This window comes from Prionailurus bengalensis, chromosome D1 (assembly GCF_016509475.1).
Source record: "Prionailurus bengalensis isolate Pbe53 chromosome D1, Fcat_Pben_1.1_paternal_pri, whole genome shotgun sequence".
Lineage (NCBI taxonomy): Eukaryota > Metazoa > Chordata > Mammalia > Carnivora > Felidae > Prionailurus > Prionailurus bengalensis.
The window spans coordinates 40,106,210-40,128,723 of record NC_057346.1 but is presented as its reverse complement, the minus strand read 5'-3'; the positions used below and the strand labels follow the sequence as shown (position 1 = coordinate 40,128,723).

General features: G+C 36.6%; 1 protein-coding gene across 3 annotated transcripts in view; it reads left to right on the top strand.

The window, feature by feature from the left end:
- The window catches only part of DEUP1 (deuterosome assembly protein 1), an 82,942-nt gene that overhangs the window by 34,565 nt on the left and 25,863 nt on the right, over nucleotides 1-22,514 (top strand). For 2 of the 3 annotated variants that reach the window (XM_043579951.1, XM_043579952.1), the window contains exons 8-11: nucleotides 5,786-5,931; nucleotides 9,175-9,280; nucleotides 13,630-13,827; nucleotides 16,935-17,021. In XM_043579951.1, coding sequence (XP_043435886.1) covers nucleotides 5,786-5,931; nucleotides 9,175-9,280; nucleotides 13,630-13,827; nucleotides 16,935-17,021 — 537 coding nt within the window. The remainder of the gene's footprint in view (nucleotides 1-5,785; nucleotides 5,932-9,174; nucleotides 9,281-13,629; nucleotides 13,828-16,934; nucleotides 17,022-22,514) is intronic. The other variant, XM_043579953.1, reaches the window with a different exon arrangement.

The window sequence follows — 22,514 nt, the reverse complement described above, 5'->3', positions numbered from 1 at the left end:
GGAATACTGGGTTGGAGACCCAGGAAATTAGTAAGGTTTCAACAATCTAATTACTCCAGGGAGGCCCTCCGTGTGATCTATCACTGTTCCCTTTACCATAATCATTTACCAAAGAGTAGCCTGGAGTTTTGTTTTGTTTTGTTTTGTTTTGTTTTGTTTTGTTTTGTTTTCAGGTAACCTCCACATTGGCAGATGGGATTGCTGATTTTTCCAAGAATTAATTTTCTTCTTAACCCAACAATCTTGTCTTTCTTGCTCTTTCTTTCTTTCTTTCTTTCTTTCTTTCTTTCTTTCTTTCTTTCTTTCTTTCTCTTTCTTTCCTTCCTTCCTTCCTTCCTTCTTCCTTTCTTTCTTTCCTTCTTTCTTTCTTTCTTTCTTTCTTTCTTTCTTTCTTTCTTTCTTTCTTTCTTTCTCTCTTTTGCTCTTCTGCGTCACTAAGGTTATTCAGCATTCATAAATTGGTCATTACCAATTTCTTTACTAAATGTATATTTCTTATTCATGGGTATCCCAGTTACTTGACACATTCTATGGTTTTATCTACCACCTACAAGCATTCAGCCTTTTCAACCAATTCTTCCAAGTCAGCTGGCCCAATGTAGTCCCACTTTGTTCCTTTCTCATGCTAAGATATACTTTGGAGGTCACTGTCTGGGCAGACTTCCACTTCTGATCTTCTGCCACTTAAACTCCCAGGGGTTATTTTTTTAGTCTTGGGGAAACTCCTCATTCCCCCATCCTGCCACATTGTACATGGGATTAATTCTTTTATTTTAATATGATATTTATTTATTTACCAACTGCTATGAGAGAATTTGCCAAAATTCTTTTTACAGATTTTGGTTCACAAAAAAAAAAAAAAAAAAAAAAAAAAAAAAAGATTTAATTATCCTTGGATCTAGGATCATTATTAAATTTAAACTAATAATCTCCATTTTATATTTTATACAAGAACCACATTTGTTAAAAAAAAACTACTTGGCAATCAAAAAGAATGAAATCTTGCCATTTGCAACTACGTGGATGGAGCTAGAGGGTATTACATTAAGCGAAAGTAGTCAGAGAAAGACAAATATATGACTTCACTCATATGAGGACTTTTAAGACACAGAACAGATGAACATAAGGGAAGGGAAGCAAAAATAATATAAAAACAGGGAGGGGGACAAAACATGAGACTTAAATATGGAGAACAAACAGAGGGTTACTGGAGGGGTTGTAGGAGAGGGGATGGGCTTAATGGGTAAGAGGCTTTAAGGAATCTACTCCTGAAATTATTGTCGCGCTATTTGCTAACTAATTTGGATGTAAATTTAAAAAATAAAAATAAAAAATATATATAGGGGAAAAAATAAAATTTAAATAAATAAATAATGAAATGAGAACAAACAAGAATGTATTAAAATGTATCAAATTGTATTTAAGTAATCAAGTTGTTTTGTAATATATAATATGTCTTGTATATGCGTACATAAAACATAAAAAACATAAACATAAAAAAACCCATAAAACATTAAAAAAAACTAACCGAATTATCCTGGAATATTTTTTACACAAAAAATATGTTACAGCTTTAATGAAAAGATCTTTGAGAAGTAGTTTGTTTCAAAAACTTCAAGATGGCTAACATAAGATTTCTACTCCCAAAAAACACTACTTATTTTTGATGCATTTGGAAAAAAAAATGCTGAAAATAATGCTTTTATTTAGCTTTTTCCCTGTTTTATTTCCAAATTTGACCTGTGTTTCATTCTCTTTAAAGCAACACTAAATAAGAGGAGCTCAATTAATTACTATTTGGTAGCTGATTTGAAGGTTTAAAAATCACTGCTTCTCTCAGACCATTCGGCAAAGTTCTAACTAAACAGATGGGCCTTAAACTTGTTTTGCAAAATTTATATTTTACCAAATGGGAATAATTGGAGGTAACTAATCACTTAACCAGTGCATATATTTAGAATGAAGTTTCCCTTCTCTTTTTGCAAAACTGTCATATGACAATGCTCCACATCTTGCACATGAATTTAAAAAGGCAACCATTTCAAATTGAATTATTGTCACTTATTGTATATAAAATTCTGTTTAGTTTACAGCATATTTTAATGCCAGATGCATCTGAATTTTTTTCTCACTTGTCTTTCCACAACTTTGAAATGTGTCAGTATACATACTAATTCCGTTGCATAGAATTATTTACTAGGCTGTACTACACTCACATTTTAAAAATGTGCAACATTTCCTATTGGAGGTTAATGACGAAAAGAAATTGTCCTGCATTTTTCTAATATCTGTGCCAAAAAAATTGACCTTTTTTTATTTGTCAGTGTGTCATTATGGGACTAGAGCAGCAATGTCCAGTGGAAATAGAATGCAAGCCACAAATAGAATTTAAGTTTTTCTAGTAACCACATTAAAAGAAGTCATAAGAAGTGGGTGAAATTAAAACATAATAATAATTTATTTATATTCATTCAACATATATTCCAAGCATTATCATTGCAACATATAATCAGTGTAAAATTATTGAGATAATGAGATATTTTACATTTCTTTTCATACTAAGTCTTCAAACTCCTGTGTGTATTTTACACTTACAACATATCTCAATTTGGAAGCCAAGTAGTCACTGGAAATATTTGATCTGTGTTTAGATTTCATAAAATTTACAGTTAAAAAAGTAGACTTACAGGGGCACCTGGCTGCCTCAGTCGGTAGAGCATGTGACTCTTGATCTTGAGGTCATGAGCTTGAGCCTCACGTGGAGGATTGAGTTTACTTTTTAAAAAAGCAGATTTACATACCTCAGCTGTTCCAAACAAACTTGAGAGTGTTCTAGTAACCGAATCAAGTACCAAAGAATCATTTTCCTAATTATTTGCATCCACATTGACAAATAAATAATTTGACTTTTATGCAAAAGCATGCATGCCAACCACATCTAAGTTAAATAAATTCACTAATTTTGTGTCAACTTGGTATTATTAATGTTGAATTCAAAGGGATATTGCATAAATCAAAGAACAACTCTCAATTTACCAATATCAACAAAACCTCTTTTCTTGTACTTGCCTGGTCAATTTACATAATGCTGTCAATTATAATTAAAATCTTTTGCATATTCATTCATGTTAGAAAAATGTGTCAAATCATTATTATTGATTTGTATTATGAAGAGTTTCAATTTTGACATAAATTCTCTCACCTGTGTAGCGAGATCACAAAGAAGCTTTTTTTTTTCCTTAGGGATAGGGAGCCCTATCCCTAGGGGGGTTAGGGAGTATCTTCAAATATCACTCTTCTAGGTATTATTTTCTAATTAGAGTAAACATTTTACAGACTTTTAGCTAACTCCAGCCCATGGTGACTTTGCATTTCATTGGCCTGGAGTTACAGCCCTTTTATGCTCCCCTGCCCCAAGTGAAGGAAGACCGAGCTGTCTACCCCCAGCTCCAAGTTAGATTGCTCCGGAGGCAAATTTGCAAGACAGGGAGCACAGATGGTGCCTACTTCAATTGGGCAAAGTCATGGATGACATTCACGTCAAGTTAATTTGTTTTTTCTACTTGCTAATCTATTGTTTCACATTTCTTTTGTTTGTTCCTTTTTGAAATTTTAGCCTCATCTGAAAAATCCACACTGTTTGAAGCAGTGACTTTATGCAAACAAGTTTATTAAATCATCCATTTGAATACATTTTTACTCTTATTTCCAGGTCAGCCAGGAACGTCTGGGGCCAAAGTATTGCAATTAGGTCCTTCACTGAACCGGGGTCTCGAGGTCTCCCAGAAAATAATACAAATTTAAGGCTTAGGTTAAAAAAAAAGTTTAGCTGGGAACTCATATATCCTATGCTGTCTGCATACTGATATTTCTAGGCTCTGTGAATTTGGGGGTAAGAATGAATAAAAAAACATATGTCCACACAAAAGCTTGTAATGAAATTTTATAGCATATTATTCATAATAGCCAAAAAGAAGAAATATCAAATGTCTATCAACTGGTGAATTAATAAACAAAATGCAGTATATTCATGCAATTAAATATTATTTATCAACAAAAAGGAATGAAATACTGATACATGCCGTAACATGGATAAACCATAAAAGCATTATGCTGAGTGAGAGAAGCCAGTCACAAAGGCCATGTATTGTATGACCCCATTTGTGTGAAATGTCCAGAAAAGGTAATTCCATAGAGACAGAACATACCATAGCAGTTGCCAGGGGTGATGGGGAGCAAAAATAGAAAGTGACTACTAAAGGGTATTGGGTTTATTTTGGTTGTGATGAAAATGTTCTGGAATTAGCGGTGATCCTTACCCAGCTTTGTGAATATACTAAAGCCCACTGAATTATACATTTTAAATGGGTGAATTTTATGGGATGTGTATTATATTCAAATAAATCTATTAATGATATATACAAAAAATTATTAATAAATGATTTTTTAAAAATATCTGTAGTGTTCTCTGCAGCCTTTATTAGCAGAGGAACCTCCTGCCCTCATAATACCCAACCCTGTCTTTACCAGCAAGCTACAGGTCTATGTCACTTATTTTGCTTGAAACAAATTATTTTTGCATCTTGAATGTTCCAACTGGACTAGTAGACAAAAGACCTGGATTTTTCTTTTCCAAAATCTGCCGCTTGTAAGCTATGTAACTTTGGACCACGTATGGCCCTCAATTTCCTCATCTACTAAAGTGGCGATGGACTTGATGACCTAGGTCAGGTACACTTAATAAATAATAGTTTCTCTGTAGAAGCAAGTAAAAGAAATCCAGTGATATGGAAGCACTCTGCCATTCCTTGCCCCCAGAGAACAGCCAAGTACTGCTGGAGAAAATCACTCTCAACAGGCCAGGGTCACAGATCTCAAATGAACACGCAACATGGCAGGAATCCCACTCTGTTGCTCCACTCAGCTAATTCTCCCATTCCCATTGCAGGCCATTTCAAACCTTCTCCACTCTTAAAAATCACTCCCATGCCCCCACCTCCCCTTCTCCTTCCAGTGACATTGCCTTTTTTTACCTCCCAAGGGAAATAGAAGCCAACAAAGAGCCACTGTCTTCTCTCTCCATATCCAGATGCATATGCTGGTCTACATTCCATTTTCCTGCCTTCTTCCCTTTTGCTTTACACAACTCTTCCCCTGGTGCTTTGGGACCTACCCTACCTACTTCTCAAGAACCCACACCATTACTGTTAATCCTCCTCTCTTCTGATTGGACCCTTCCCAACAGGTTTTAAATTTGCTCAAGCCTCTTGTCAACAAAATAAGACAGTGGGCTCACAGGATTGCTGGTGTCTCCAGTTGCCAGATAAAGTAGGACTACTACTGGGCAATAGGGGAACCATAGACCATGGTTTACAACTCACTCTGTTGGTTATCGTCTTGTTTAAATTGGTAATTATTTGCATTAATCCGAATTTTACACATTAATCGTTTATTCCTACTTTTATGCTTCTCTCAAATTTACATACAATGTGACCATATTTGTGTGATTATTTGATTATTCTTTGTCTTTTCTTTATCACTAGACTGTGAGCTCACTGAGAACAGTCTTGGTATCCTCAGTGTTGAGCACATAATAAGGGCACAGCAAATATTTGTTGAATAAATGAAAGAAGGAATGAAATTCTGTAAGACAGAGCCAGCAAAGGACTAAATACCAGTTTATTTGAAATTAAGCTGGTTCATAGATGTTAAATATTTTTAAATATACTATACATCATGGTATCCAGATACGAACATTGAACATTTTTTTGATGTTTTTATTTAGGCCATGGAAGCAGGACTCTCGGAAGTGAAAAGTGAGTTACAGTCACGTGATGATCTCTTGAGAATTATAGAAATGGAACGATTACAGCTGCACAGGGAATTATTAAAAATAGGAGAGTGCCAAAATACTCATGAAAATAAGAAAAGGTATAGTCTTTATATTCAGAAGCCTGAGAGAAACTGTTTAAGACATGATGTTTGAAGATTTTAAGAGCTTTAGATTTAAAACTAGAATGAAAAGTTTATTTGTTTTGTGTTTACATGCTGTTATTTATTGGATAATATTAGATATTAAAAATAAAATCAGTGATTATTTCACCTTCAAAATTAATGTATTTACTTTCCCAGAAAAATGTATTGTATTCTGGTGTATTGATACTTATGTATCGCAGTACATCAGAAATTTTCTCAGAACTTGTATTTTTCAGGAGATTGTAAAAGCAGTAGTATAGAGCTGATATTTGTATATATTGCTAAATAAGAGTTATTCCATATGTTCAGATGTTTTTATCTTGATTGCCTATAAACCTGTTATTAACTTTTTCACTTGTAAATACTGTATTTATTTTGGTCTCCATACTCACTCTCCCTTGTCAGTTGCATTAAGAGTTTGTTAGAACAGATTTTTTTTCCTCTTTTAAAATCAGGCAGATATTGTGTATTCCATAACCACAAAGGAAATGGGATTGCTAAGGATTGTTAAATATTTACACTTGTGAGTAGAAAGTTTGACTGTTCTATTCATTGATGTTCTCATTCTCCTTGGAACTTGAATCCTTCTCAAATCTGAAGGCTCATGCAAGACCAGTGATAGGACTTTAAAAATTGACTAACCAAATGGTAAGGGATATTTTCTTGAAAGATGATAACGTTGTTTCAAAGGCAGTAATTATTTCGTTAAAGTTGTGGGACCTGCTCAAATTTTTTTGAGCCCTATGCTATGGCAAATGGCAAATGGCAAATTAAGGTTCCTAAAAATGACCTATTGTGTGTCTCACCAAAGATGGTAGGATGCCTATTCACCAGTCAACATTATAGCATGTTCCACATGCAAGTTATATATTATTATCACTGGTCATTAGGAAATCTGTTGGAAAAATATAATATGCAAGGCACTGTTCCAGTGTGGTGAGTTGGTGAGAAATGTCTTTGCCTAAAGAATGCATATGCCTAAAAACATAAGAGGTGTCCTAGAAAAGCAAACCTTGCACCCCCTGCCTAGCTCTGGTTTTATGTAAGAGCACGGTAGGTCCTTTCTGTGGGGCTGTCTCACAAGGCCAATGCTGAATTCCAGACATTGCCAACTTTCCTTCAATATAGGATTTAATCTAAGATCTTGCACTTATTTGCATATTTGGCCAATACAAATCTTTTGTCATGCCTAATGCCATTCTCTATTTAAGTTGGTATTTATTTTAATCTTTCATCTTTCTCATTTGGAGGGTATTCCTCAGTTCTAGTATTCTGAGATTTGATGAAAAGATAGATATTTAACTTTTCACAGCTTCCCTTGTATCTTAGACTTTGGGCTGTCTTCTTAGCCTTCTTCTTTCCCATTGAAAATTTCTAATCCTTTGGTTTGTTCTCATATGAATGTGATTCCAGCCTCTTTATTGTTTTGGTTTCTTTTATTTGGACTCTGTTTCTTCTTTACAGTTGTATTAAGGTGAAGCAGCCCAGACTTCTGAGTGCAGATGCACAATAGTTTTATAGAAGTAGCATAGGAATGCTTTTATTCATTTTCAGGTCCTTTCTCAATAATGCCAAGATTTTGTTAGCTTTTTCTTTTTTTGAGCTACAGAAGCACCTTGGGCTGATATGTTCTGAGAGTTATTAAAAATAATTCCAGCGTTCCTTTTCTACACGACAACTGATAATTCCTTTATCTATTTATATTAGCATTTTATATTAGCATGATTACTGTTTTCTTCTTTGAACTTGTCCACGTTGAAGTTTGATGTTTGTTCCGATCACTCAGTGAAATTTACACAACCATAATGAGGTGTTTCCCCCCGCCCCCCCCATTCAGATCATCATTCCACTCCCTGAAATTGCTTAGGAAGAATTGAAAAATAGGAAATTTCATTTTTCACCCCTTTCAAATAATAGCAAATGAGAATTTAAGACTGATTCTGAAATAATGTTTAAAGAGAATATTGGATAGAATGCTCACAATAGATGACTGAGTAGGAAACAGAAGGGACTGAAAAATGTGTGCAGTACATTCTAATTGTACGGAAATAGTATCTATATGCCTATGCAGATATGCAGATGTATATATTTATAGGTATATTTATAGATATGTATATATTTATACACACATGCCTAGAAAAAAAGACCGTCAGTATACACAAAAACGCCAACAATGCTTTTGCCCTAATGATAACATAATAGCAGTATATACTCTGATATACTCTGTTTTCTACAGTTAACATATGTATTTGATTATCAGAAGAAAAGCAATCCAGTCTAGATACAAGTACCTCAGGGATATCACTATTAATTTATACCTTTTAAAGATCCCTTTATTTTCAATATTTACATTCATTATTTCTCTGTCATTCCTCAGATTTTGTTTTGTTTGTGTGGCTTAAGTTTTTGATTGATGAAACCTTTTAAGAAGTTCTTTGGAAATCTGAAATTGTACTCACTCACACGTGGGTACGTTCCTCAGAACACCAGACTTTCCCAGATTAGGCAAGCCATTGAAAGCATGCCACTTTCCGTGCCTGGCTAGTGCAAGTGATTTTTAGTGATTTTTCACTTACCAGCTTCCGAGATGTAGAAGGGAACCTGTTTCTACTTCTCCAGACTTCCTGTGGAAATTGTATTTTCTGTACCAGTTTCTGCTTCTCCCCTCTGGTAGCCACATGTGCTAGCAATTCCATTTTATAAATGAAGCAGCCAAAGAAGAGATGTATTTGAACTTTCTCTGGGCAGGCTGTCAGATTTAGTCACATTGGATCGCTTTTATGGAGTCCCTGCTCCCTTCGGACTCCCCCCGACATAGTTCCTTTCCACAATGTAGAAGCAAGTTAGATGTGTTTCCTTTTCTTAAGGGGTTCCAAAGCCATTTTACTACAGAAAACACTCTTATATATAAAAATCTTATCTACATATGCAAAGCCAGTATTCTGCCCATTTTCAAAATATAATTGAAATTCCATATTAATTGCTACCTTTTATTTTTTGTCACTAAAACCATTTGCACTCAGTTAAACATGTGAATACTTATGGGATCTGAATGTATTAGCATTTGCAATTTCTGTAGCTTGAAAATTTTCCAATAAACTAATAATCTCTTTCTGCAACCTACAATCGTCTAAATTAACAATATAATCACCACAGTTTACTCAGCGAAGTTTAATTTTTATTCACTTTAATCTGTAGACATGAATCATCTTATTCACCTTCGACTAAAGAACCAGAAAGGAAAAGGAAAGAGTTGTTTCCAGTGATCCTAGATCAGCCAAATCACGAAAAAGAGTTGAACAAGGTATGGAAAATAAGGGGCTTCTGAAGCCTCTGAATACAGAGGGGGGAAACACTTCCTTCTCATTCCCTTCTTTTTTCCTTCTATAGTTCCCCCAAAGATAATAACCTACCAGCCTGCTAATTCTGACATTCTTCTGTGCGACGCTGTGAAAAATGCAAACCTTCAGTCACCGTCGTGCCTAAAACGTGAAGGGCCTTGTGGCCCCGTGACAGGTGGCTTATGGCGAGAAGAATGAGAGCACAGACTCAGGCATGCAACCATATATATTAGGTGCATGAACTTGGGGGAGTTGCCTGTGCAAGCTGCTCGGGGTCCGCATTTCTAGCTTGGGGATGGGATAATTAGCACCTCCCTCATAAAATCGCGATAAGGATTAACTGAGCTAATAAGAGCCTCTACTTGGCACTGACCTGTGCCGGGAGCTGTTCTGAGGGCGTAACAAATCTCAATTCATGTATTCCTCGCAACCATTTTATAAGGTAGGTGCTAATATTATCTTCCTTTCTCATTTGAGGACCCTAAGGCACAGAGAAGTTAGGTGATTTCCCCCGATGTTACACAGCTGTTAGGCAGCAGAGGTCAGATTGGAACTCAGGCAGTCTGACTCCAGAGTCCACGCTCTTCCCTTAAGTTAAAATCCGTTTAAAACTCGCAAGTAAAGTGCTTAGAACAGGGCTCGCCTAGCTCAGAGGGAGCGTCTAGTAAGTGAAGGCTGCTCTTGGTATTGGTTACACCCGCCCTTTGTCACCGAGCACCTAACATGTGCCAAGTAGACTGCCGGGAGCTGGGAATACAAGGGTGAATGAGGCCGGGGCGCTGTCCTTGAACACCTTGTGGTTCCCAGCTGCCTACAGAAAGCATATTCTCTTCTCTCCCTAGCAAAATCCAATGGTGGCTTCCTTTCCACGAAGCTTATCATGGCTGCTACCCACGTCTCTGGTCTTTAGGTTTGAGGATCACACCTAAATATTCAATATTATATGATCTAAACAATTGGAAAAACCTGAGCGTGGCTTTGAATTATCATCTATCCCAGCACACAAAAGTGAAAATAAGTATTTGGAGAATGAATGAAGGTGAAGGTCTCCCATAATTGTGTAGGTTCATAAATTCAGTGGCTGTTTGTATAAAGTCAACAATCATTAATTGAGCATCTAGCAGGACTCTCGCTATTCTGCTCATTTCTGTAGGAACTACAATGATGTGAAAGGCAAATCCTGTCTCCCAAAGAGTTGACCGTCAGGTAGCTATTAAGTGTAGAAAAGGTGTTAGGAATTAACGGTCATTTTCCTTATATTTTTCACATACTCCCATGAAACTGATTTCACTGCTATTTAAAAGTATAACTTTGAAAAACTGCTCTTTACTCGTGTCCCCAGTGAATGCATTATGATACAAAGGTTGATTAAAGCCACCTAAAGTATAGTTACACCATTCTGAACCTCCCACACTCAATAAAACCTTGAGTAATAAGAAATCTACTGACATTGCACAGTTTTGACATGGAAGGAGAGAATGCTAGGCACAAATTCTCTTCATGGGCTCTTGGAGACCTCTAGATAATGCACTGCTGTGCAAAAAAGGTAACAAATGAATTGGGTATAAATAGCTGTAGCTCCCAGGAAGTGTTTGTGGAGAGCATTTTCATTCTCTTGTAATAAAAGCAACAAGAGCCATGTATTATGAATCCTGCAAGTGTTTTATTTCTTTCTCTGTTTTTCAGTGTAGAACTATTTTTGTTTTGTGATAAAATTGACATTTTTAATAAAGCCAAAAGTCATTTAGAGCTCGGTAAATTAATCTCATTTAGCAGGAAGCTTTGCAATATAGCATGTTGTTTTAGTATCTAAACGCTGTGAAAATAATAAAAATAGTTTATTCCTTTCTCATAATGGGATATTCATGTTTGCACATTTTAAAAATTCCATTTTGAGAGAACATGTTAACTACACAACAGGGATGTAATCAGCAAAATCCAAACGGGGACAAACCCCAGAACAGCCCTGTTGTTTCATCAAATAAATTGTAAGGAAAAAAAAAAAAAAACAGAGAGAGAAGATTGGAGACAAAATGAGACCTGTAACATTGTCCTCAGGGTGAGGACATTTGTACCCTCTGTCTCCTGGTCCCTTCTTTTGCTCTTCGGAGTTGGGTGACTCAAGCCCAGTTAGTTCCCTTCCTGGTGAGTCCTTTTTGTTTTTCCCCCTCATCTATTCAATGATGGGATTGGACCATGTGATTCCTAAGGTTATGTCAAACTCTGAAATTCTAAAAATGTTAGTATTGAGAACGAAATCACAGGGGGGTTGGTGGTATAAAGCTAAGGACAAGCCAAGTTTGCCTTCTGGACACATGTCCTTTCCATGTTAGGTCATCCCATGCTAGCTTTTTCCAATGTGTGAACCACCTTCTAGGGCCCTGTGCCCATGGGTTACATGGCACAATGGGTAGTAAGGTCCTGGAATCAGACTGCCTGTCACCAGGAATGTGACTGTGAAAAGTTACATACTTAACTCCTTCATTCTGCAAAACAGAGAACTCTTGCATGGCTTAGATGATGTATACAGACTACTTAGAACACACACAAAAAGAAGGATATGATCCAGTCCACATATTTAGATCACAATTCAAATAAACAAACAGAAAAACATACATTGAGCTTCTGACACATTTGTAAATTTGAATACTGCCTGGATATTTGATGATATGGAGGAGTTGTTAATATTTTTAAGATATTACATTGGTATTCTGGCTATTTTTTAAAAAGAGAAAGAGAGTGCCCTTATTCTTTTACAGATATATCCTGAAATGTCTAAAGATGAAATGAAAATAAAATCAATTTTAGAAGTAAGTGCCCTGGAGAAATTCATATAAATCTCTTTGTGGATGGACTCCACCAACCTCTCCAGCCTCATGTCTCACAACACGCCAAGTCCTGGCCATTCCAGACTCCTCTTCCTTCGCTGTGTCTGCATTCTCTCTCACCCCTACTCTTCACTCTTTGCCTGGGAGCCCTTCTCCACCCCTGCCTTCCGTCTGGCTTCTATTCATCTTTCAGTATTTGTCTGACATCCCATCCTCTGAGAAGCCCATCCTGACATCCCCAGGTTGGGTTGAGCATCCCTCCACTACATACCCCTGACGTTGATTGTTTATTTTTGTCTCCCCCAATGGACCACGATCTTCTTGAGACTGGCGATTGGGTACTTTATCTCCAGATCTCAAGAATTAGACACAGTTAATGATTTCTAGAAAGGTGGTAAGAGGCTGGACTAAGACAGTGATAGTAGAAATGCAGAGCAGAGGAGAGATTTAGAAGTGCAAGGGACAGAATTTGCTGCCTGACTGTATTTGGTGGGACAGGGTGGGGAGGAGCCCAAGGTGAACCAGAGGTTGCTGACAGGGAAGGCCTAACTATCGTTAAGAATAGGAGACTCCCACAGGCTTAAGGGCAGGAGGTGATGCATTTTCATGGATACATGAAGTTTCAAATTTATTATAACGTGATTCTGAAAAACATAGCATTCAGTCACAAACAGTACCCACAATGTAGTAAAAAAAAAAAAAAAAAAAAAAAAGCCCTGAATTTAAAACCAAGAGTCTTAGGTTCTAGTCCTGGCTCTGCCAGTTAATAGCTTTATGACCTTGAACAAGGCACCTAACCGTTCTAAGCCAGTTTTTTTCTCCCTAAAAAACATGCCTGGTCCATCCACCTCTGGGGAGTGAGTCCAGACCTCTTCCGTCACACATTCTGCAGTGGTTGTGTGATGGGTATAGAGTGAAGTTATAGAGCAGGGCCTATAGCTGACAGTAAGATATTATGCACTTACAATTTTAAAGGAGTAGATCTCATGTTAAGCGTTCTTACCATGAAAAAAAATTTTTTAAAGGAACACAAGGAATCTTTTGCAGGTAATGGGCATGATTATTACATCTGTTGTGGTGATAGTAGCATGCATGTATGTCCAAATTCACCAAATCGTATATAAGTACATGCAGTTTTTGAATACTAATTATATCTCAATGAAGCCGGGAGGTTCAGTGCTTGATGTTTTCTCCACCTTCCTGTCAAAGTGGTTGTCAAAGTAGTATCAGTGGTAAGTGGTGATGTGCATATAATAGAAAATAGAAGTGAGAAATGGAATTTTGAATTTGAAAGGAGACAAGTAAATCGGTCATTTATTGTGAGTATCTGTTTTTCGTTCAGCCTTGATTGGAAAAGGAGGGTAAAGTGGGGCCTGCCAAAGGTTTAAGGGAGGACGGGAAGGCTGAGCATGGCTAACAAAAGCTTCAAGCCACTTTCTAGAGAAAAAGATCTGTTGATATTTGCTGGAATGTATCTGCCGCAGATAAGAAGCCAACTGTATCAGGAGGAAGAGTGCCATGGTTCTGAGCAGGAAAGAATGAGGAATGAAATCTCGGACCTAACAGAGGAACTTCATCAGAAGGAGATCACTATAGCAACTATCATGAAGAAAGCTGCCTTTCTGGAAAGACAGTTAAAAATGGAGTTAGAAATAAAAGAAAAAATGTTATCAAAACAGCAGGTATGCAAGCGGGCAGGACAGCACTTGTCCAGGTCACTGTCTTGCTCGGCTCTGATAGTAAGTCTTCATCATTGATTCATAAGCCGTTGCATTTCTTGCTATTGTTTCTGAGGCTAGCATCATTTGCGAAATAATGCAAAGTGTCATCAAAAAAGAACCGGGGAAAAAGTGACAGCACAAGATAATTGCATTAAATTCCGTCCTAACATTTTCTCGTGACCTGTATTTTGATCGCCTCCCACAGGATGCTCTAGTCAAAGATGTTTTCTTGAATTTGTTTTCTATATCCCATTAGAATTTTTGTCTTAAAAAAAGGCCTCTATTCCAGCCTTTCATGGATACTTCCCACCCCCATGTACATATACGTGTATATGAGATATATATTTTTTAAGTTTATTTATTTATTTTGAGAGCGTGCATGAGTGGGGGAGGGACAGAGAGAGAAGGAGACAGAGAATCCCAAGCAGGCTCTGTGCTGTCAGTGCAGAGGCCAATGCGGGGCTCAGTCTCACAGTCCATAAGGTCGTGACCTGAGCCGAAATCAAGAGTTGGACGCTAAACCAACTGAGCCACCCAGGCACCCCCCCCCCCATTTTATATATTTATTTGGGGGTTTTTTAAAAAATAGATGTTGAAACATGAAAATTAGTCCATGTTTACTGAACATTGACTCAACGCACAGCATGGTTCATGGTAAAAAACTGCAATTATAATGTTCTACTGTTAAAACACTGCAAGAACTTCAACGTCTTCCCTCCTTCCGTTTCCTTCCTTCCTTCCTTCCTTCCTTCCTTCCTTCCTTCCATTTTTTTTGAAATTCCTTCAACACTTTACTCATCATCAAATTGGTGATTAAAAAGTGTAAGGTTTACCTGCTTTTTTAAATCCCAAATCAGGAGGCTTTGCGTGCACCATTCAATAACTTTCTGGGCATTTAAGGGTCACTTCATAAATAAGATGGTTATTTAAATCCTGTGTATTATAAAAACAAGAAGAGATTTGGCCTTTGTCCAATTATAAACCTTCAACTGATCAACTTGTACAATACACAGGAAAACAGCATAGATGGGATAATGGCAGTGGTTGTACCTGATAGGAAAAGATATTTTACAGGTGTGAGCAGTGACCTGGGTAACTGGATTATGGATGATTTTTTTTTTGAGATGAAATTTTTAAAATTTAATCCAACTTAGTTAACATGTAGTGTAATAATGATTTCAGGAATAGAATTTAGTGATTCATCACTTACATATAACACCCAGTGCTCATCCCAGCAAGTGCCCTCCTTAATGCCCATCGCCCATGTAGCCCACCGCCCCAACACCCCACCAGCAACCCTTAGTTTGTTCTCTGTATTTAAGAGTCTCTTCATGGTTCATCTCCCTGTTTTTATCTTGTTTTTGCTTCCCTTCCCCTATGTCCATCTGTTTTGTTTCTTAAATTCCACATGAGTGAAATCATATGACTCTGACTGACTTATTTTGCTTAGCATAACACACTCTAGTTCCATCCACATTGTTGCAAGTGGCAAGATTTCATTCTTTTTGATGGTCAAATAATATTCCATTGTATATATTTTTGTCCATTCGTCAGTCAATGGACATTTAGGCTCTTTCCGTAATTTGGCTATTGGCGATAGTGCTGCTATAAACATTGGGTTACATGTGCCCTCTCGAATCAGCACTCCTGTATCCTTTAGATAAATACCTAGTAGTGCAATCGCTGGGTCGTAGGGTAGTTCTATTTTTAAGTTTTTGAGGAACCACACACTGTTTTCCAGAGTGGCTGCACCAGTTTGCATTCCCACCAGCAGTGCAAACGGGTTCCTCTTTCTCCACATCCTCACCAACATCTGTCGCCTAAGTTGTTAATTTTAACCATTTTGACGGGTGTGAGGTGGTATCTCATTGTGGTTTTGATTTGTATTCCCCTGATGATGAATGATGTTGAGCATCTTTTCATGTGTCTGTAGCCATCTGGATATCTTCTTTGGAAAAGTTTCTATTCCTGTCTTTTGCCCATTTCTTCATGGGAATATTTGTTTTTTGGATGTTGAGTTTGATAAGTTCTTTATAGATTTTGGATACTAACCCTTTATCTGATGTGTCATTGCAAATATCTTCTCCCATTCCATCGGTTGCCTTTTAGTTTTGCTGATTGTTTCCTTTGTCGTACAGAAGCTTTTTATTTTGATGAGGTCCCAATAGTTCATTTTTGCTTTTGTTTCCCTTGCCTCCAGAGACATGTCAAGTAAGAAGTTGCTGAGGCCAAGGTCAAAGAGGTTGTTGCCTGTTTTCTCCTTTAGGATTTTGATGGCTTCCTTTCTTACGTTTTAGGTCGTTCATCCATTTTGAGTTTATTTTTGTGTTTGGTGTAAGAAAGTGGTCCAGGTTCATTTTCTTGCATGTTGCCGTCCAATTTTCCCGGCACCATTTGCTGAAGAGACTGTCTTTTGGTTATGGATGATTTTTATTTTCACCTTTATGTTTTTTGATATTTTTAGGTTTTTGTTAAGGAAACTATAGTTTGTAATCTACAAAAGTAAATCTTTTCAAGGGAAGTGTTTTATATAGAAATGAGGCCTATGTAAATAAAAGAGCAGATACTATTTCTGAGTACTGCTAAGTAGAAAAAATCAGGGAAAAATAAATAAATTAGACAAAATGAAGCGGCCACACAAAAAGAGAGCCGTTTGGCAGAAATATTAGAACAAAATTAAACATCAAAGTCATATTTGCATATTGTTAAAAATGAAGGTAGTGAAGAATTCAATGGGCAGTGTTATTCGAGCATGTTTTAAATAGTGGTTTTTCTGGTAATAATTAGCATACAATAGAAAATAGAAGTGATACGGAATTTTGGTATGGTAAAGAACATCATTATTGTCAGTATCTGTTTTTAATTTAGCACTGGTCAGGAAAAGAGGGTAAAGTGGGGCTGCCAAAGAGAGACCTGAATGCAAATACCTGATTTGGAATGATAGTGCCTAAGAAGTGTTTCCCTTCACTGCCCTTAGAAAATGTTTATATGAATAAAATTAATTTTAATACAATTGTGAGCTTTTATTATGAATTTTACACTCACTTTTCCTACTGATCCCCTTCCAGGTCTCAGACATGAGATACAAAGCTGTCAGAACTGAAAACACACACCTGAAAGGGATGATGGGAGATTTGGACCCCGGACAGTACATGGTAATTAATAATGCTGAAACTATTCAGTAACTTGAACCGAGATATTACGTACTTGGTCAGGACTTGCCCAGACATTATTTGCTAAGCACGTCCCATGCGTCAGGCAGGCAGCAGTGGGGGCAGCAAATTATCTTGTACTTGGACTAAACTTACTTTTATCCTCAGGCTAGAACATTTGAATTTCTAGTTTTCTCCTCTGTTCTTTTCTTGGATTGGGCTACAGGCTGATCATTTCCTCAAACATGCCACTTCCTTGCTTTTTTTTGCTCTCACTGTTGCCTCTGAAATCCTCGTGGCCTGACTCATGTGTCAACCGTACCCTTGATGAAGCCGCCCCTAAAACTCCAGTGAGAATGAGTTGTGCCATCCACACTGGGTTTATATTTTGGGGTCGCTTGTTTTGTAGCCTGACACTTCCCCACTGGGTGGTGAACAGGGGCCACATTTTACTGAAGTGTGTACCACCAGCACCTCACAATGTCAGGGGTATAGTAGGGTTCAGTGAATGTTGGTTGAATGAAAGGAAGGATGAAGAAATGAATGATTGAGGATTGACCTTGTGATTTTAACCAACGGCTCTACATTGCTTAATATAGCAGTTGAAGGTTAGTTTTTATATGTAAATATAAGAACTTTTATTTATTGAACTAATGAAATACTATTGTTACTTGTTTAACATTTATTTGCTCTGAGAGAAAATTTTGAAATAAAACAATTTTTCCACCACTGGGGGAATCGAGAGGATAAAAGATGACTATGGTGATTGCTTCACCTGGCTTCAGTCTCCTCAGCTATGACACAAGGAAGTTAGACTAGGGGTTCTCCATGATTCTAGATTTCTGTGATAGTAGGTACTTGTTCTCATAATAGTAAGTATCCTAACATCAAAGAGTTAGAGGCATTCCGCAAGCATTCTGCCTTCTTTGGCCCTGCTTACAGATTGTGTAATCAAAGGATAGACGGATACAAAGTGAAGTGTACATGGTTTCCCAGTCTGTTACATAACATCTGTGTGACGTCTGGCGTTTGTTCCTATAAACGCTCAACACACAAAAATTTGAACTGAGTCCTGCCCTCATGAAAATCTTTTTTTTTTCCCCCTCTCACAAAATGGTCTTTGTGGTGGTTTTGTCAGTTTTTTTTTTAAACTAAATGTTTTCAGGTATGAATTCTGCCTCATGACAGCCCACACTGAGCCTGCTTCACCCTGGTTTGTATGGGCATTTGGTTTTGTTCACTTATTTGTTTTTGGCTTTTTCAAGAAATAAAACACATAAAGATCTGTAAAGAAGAAGCTAATTATTCCACTGCTTTTCCCAATCCCAATTTGGAATCCAGAGATATCCAGTGCTAACAAACTAGTATGTAGCATTCTATCACTTTTTCTCGCTCACACACACATATAGAAGGGAGGAGTTAAGTGTTCCTTTACAGAAATAAGTGTATAATATACACATTATTCTAAATTGCCTTTTGACTCTGTATCACCAACATCTGTATAAGACAGTAGAAAAACATCTTTTTTTTTGTAATTTCTTAGGAAAATCAATATATACTCATGTAAAATATATATAATTTTTAGTAAATTGAATCATAACTTACATACTAGTGATTTCAGTGCTGTCTTTTGTTCTTGCTTCTCCCCTTTTCCTTTGCTCTGTTTCCCTACCCACCTCATAACCTCCTCCACCAGATAACACGTGTTAACTGTTCAGTATGTATCGTTTTATACTTTTCATGTATATTAATTCATACATATGTGTATGCGTGCGTGTGAATATGTATACATACGTGTGTATAGTCATATAACTAATATCTATACATACATGTATATAGTCATATATTAACTTTTATTATAAATTGGATTACATTATGCATACTTTTCTCCATCTTGTTTTTGTCCGCTCAGCAATATCTTTTGCGAATCGTTATAAATCAACTAGTTTAGGTCTATTTCATTTTGTATAATGGCTTCATAATATCCCATGATGTGAATGTATCAAAATTTATTCAACTATTTCTCGGGATCAATTCATTCATCATTAATTCAACTCTGTTTCTAGATTTGTGCACAAATAAACAATACTGTAAAAAAAATCTTCATACATACATTTTTGAACAGCTTCCTAAGAAAAGAATTGCTGATTGAAAGAATATGTATGTTTTAGGGGTGTCTGGGTGGCTCAGTTGGTTAAGCGTCCGACTCTTGATTTCGGCTCAGGTCATGATCTCATGGCTTGTGGGATGGAGCCCCGTGTCTGGCTGCACACTGAAAGCACAGCGTAACCTGTTTGGAATTCTCTCTTCCTCTCTCTCTGCCCCCCCCCCCTTGCAAACACCCTCTCTCTTTCTCTCTCTCCCTCAAAATAAATTTTAAAAACTTTTAAAAAAGGATATGTATGTTTTAATTTTAAAACATTTGTTGTCAAATCATATTTCTACTATCTCTGTCTGTGCATACCTTTTATGTTCCTCCTTACCAGCAATAGGTGTTACTGCTTTTTAAAATTTTTGGCAGTCTGATGGGTGTAAAGTGATTTCTCAGTAGTACTTGAATTTCTCTTTCCCTGGATACTGTGAATATATTTTTGTATGTTATTGGCAATGTACTATGAATTATATTCTTTGCTCATTTTTCTGTTGGGATGTCTTTTTCTTGTCAATTTATAACAGCAATTTCTTTAATTTATTGTTTGTGATTTTATTTATGATATCTTTTTGCCATACACAAAGTTTTAATGTTTGTTTATTTTTGAGAAAGAGTGAGAAGGAGACTCAGAATCCAAAGTAGGTTCCAGGCTCTGAGCTGTCAGCACAGAGCCCGACGCGGGGCTCGAACCCACAAGCCATGAGATCGTGACCTGAGCCGAAGTCAGACGCATAAGTGACTGAGCCACCCAGGCACCCCTACCATACACAAAGTTTTAAACCTTCATTTGTCAAAAACGTGTATCTTTTTGTTTACAGCTTCTGAATTTTCTTCCTAGAATAACAAGGTTTTTCCAACTTCTAGACAGTATACGTTGTTAGAATGTCTTCAAAGATTTGTGTCTTTTTCCATCTAAGCTTTTAATCCATTTGAATTACCATTTTACATATGATATAAAACAAGAACCCAATTTAAATTTTTATATGAAGGTTAAGGTCAATTTATCCCGTTTCTCCAGATAATTTCCTGTTGGGTTTTATTTGGAATCAAAATAAGTTTACATATTACTTTGAAAGAACTGGCACTTTCATGATAGTAAATTTTCTCATCCAAGGATATGACATCATTTTCCATTTCTTCATATCTCAGTTTATGCTCTTCAATAAGACCTTACAATTTTCTTTCTCTAGGTTCTGTGCCTTTCTTTTAAAATTATGCTCAGGTATTTTATAATTCTTGTCACAGTTGTAAGTGAAGTATTTTCCTTTTTCCCTTTCTAAGAACTTATTTCCAATATAGTAAAAAAACCAAATTGTCTTTAAATTCTAGTAGGCATTTACTAGAGGTTCTTAGGGATATTTGAGATATACTATCATTTCAACAAAAATAGATAGTTTTAGCTCTTTTTTTCTACTGTTCATATCAGTTATTTTTGTCATACTGCATTTGCTAAAACCCTCAAGGGAATATTAAATAATAAGAGTGATTGCCGAGAAAACTGTCTAATTTCTGATTCTAGATGAAATTGTTTTAGAGTTTCACTGTTTAGAATAATTATTGTTCTTGGGCTATGGTCTTACATCTTTTTATTCCTAGTTTACTTAGAGTTTTTAAGATTTGCTGCCAGCTTTTATCAAATAGCTTTTCAGCATTTATGACATCGTGTGGCTTTGTCTATAATTTGTTGATGTATGATAGAGTATGGTTGACAGATTTCCTGATCTTGACCCATCTTTGAATTTGGGGAATGAACCTTCTTGGTCGTTGTATTCATTTGCTGGGCCTGCCATAACAAAGTACCACAAACTGGGTGACTTAAAACAATAGAAACTTATTGTCATATAGTTCTGGAAGTAGAAGTCCAAGATCAAGGTGTTACCAGGGCCATACTCCCTCTGAAACCTGTGGAGGAGGGTTCTTCCTTATCTCTTTATAGCTTCTAGTGATTTGCCAGCAATCTGTGGCAATCCTTGGATTATATATGCATCATCCTATCTTCACATGGCGCCCTTCCTGTGTCTCTGTCTTCACGGCCAACTTGTTTCTTCGTGTGGTCTTCCCTCCATGGGTGTCTGTCTCTGTATCCAAATTTCCCCTTTTTGTAGAATACCTGTCATGTTGGATTAGGTCCTACCCTAGTGACCTCATCTTTACTTTATTACCTATGTAAAGATCCTTTTTCCAAGTAAGGCCACATCCTGAGATATAGGAGTTAGGATTTCAGCCTACCTTTTGTGGAGGGAGGGGAAGAGAAAATTCAACCCATAACAGTCATACTCTAACAATTTCAACATATTCCTGGGTTCTATGTGACAATATTTTATTTAGGAAATTATGACCTGCGGGGGTGCCTGGGTGGCTCAGTCAACTGGTTAAGTGTCTGACTCTTGGTTTTGGCGCAGGTCATGATCTCACGGTTTATGGAATCGAGCCCCACGTCGGGCTCTGTGCTGACAGTGCAAAGCCTGCTTGCGATTCTCTCTCTCCCTCTATCTCTGCCCTTCCCTGCTCTCATGCTCTCGCTGTCTCTCAAAATAAATAAATAAACATTTAAAAACAAAAATTATGACCTGTGTATATAAATGAGATTTATACACAGTTCTTTCTACTTGTTTTAAAGTTATGCTGGCTTTATAACAAAAATTGGGAGTATTCATCTTTATGAGTTATCTAGAATAGTTTAAATAATATTGGAACTATCCATTCTTTAAAGGTTAAAAAGAGCTTAGCTGTGAAACCATCTGGACATTGAAGTTTCAGTGAAGTATATTTACAATTACCTTTCCATTCTCTTTTAGCATACTTGGTATATTCAGATTTCACTTCTTAGGTTGCTTTGATTGTTTGTATTTTTCTAGGAAATTTTTACACATTCCAATTTGTTTCCTTGTTACCAAAGATAGTAATATCCTATAATTCTTTTTGTCTTTTCTATAGTCTATGTTCATGTTTCCTTTCTTATTCCTAAACTTGTATAGTTTAGCTCTCTGTCCTTCTTTTTTAAAGCCTGGCACACAAGGGGATTATGTATTTTTTTTAGTATTTAAAAGTGTTGGCTTTTGGATTTATTATTTCATCTATTCTTTCTAATTTCATTATGTTTAACTTTTATCGATTTCCTCCTCCCAATTTGTTTTATTTTGTTGCTCTTTGTATTTCTTAGTATAAACACTGAATTTCTTAATTTTATATGTTTTTGATTGTGAAGCCTTTTAAAGCTGTATGTGTTCTTTTGGCTGTAACTTTGCTGCATCCCATCAATTGCCATGAAATATTCTCTTACGTTTCTTCCCAAACGTACTCTCACAGTCACAGAGTAGAGTGGGTTTGGTCTCTGAGATCAG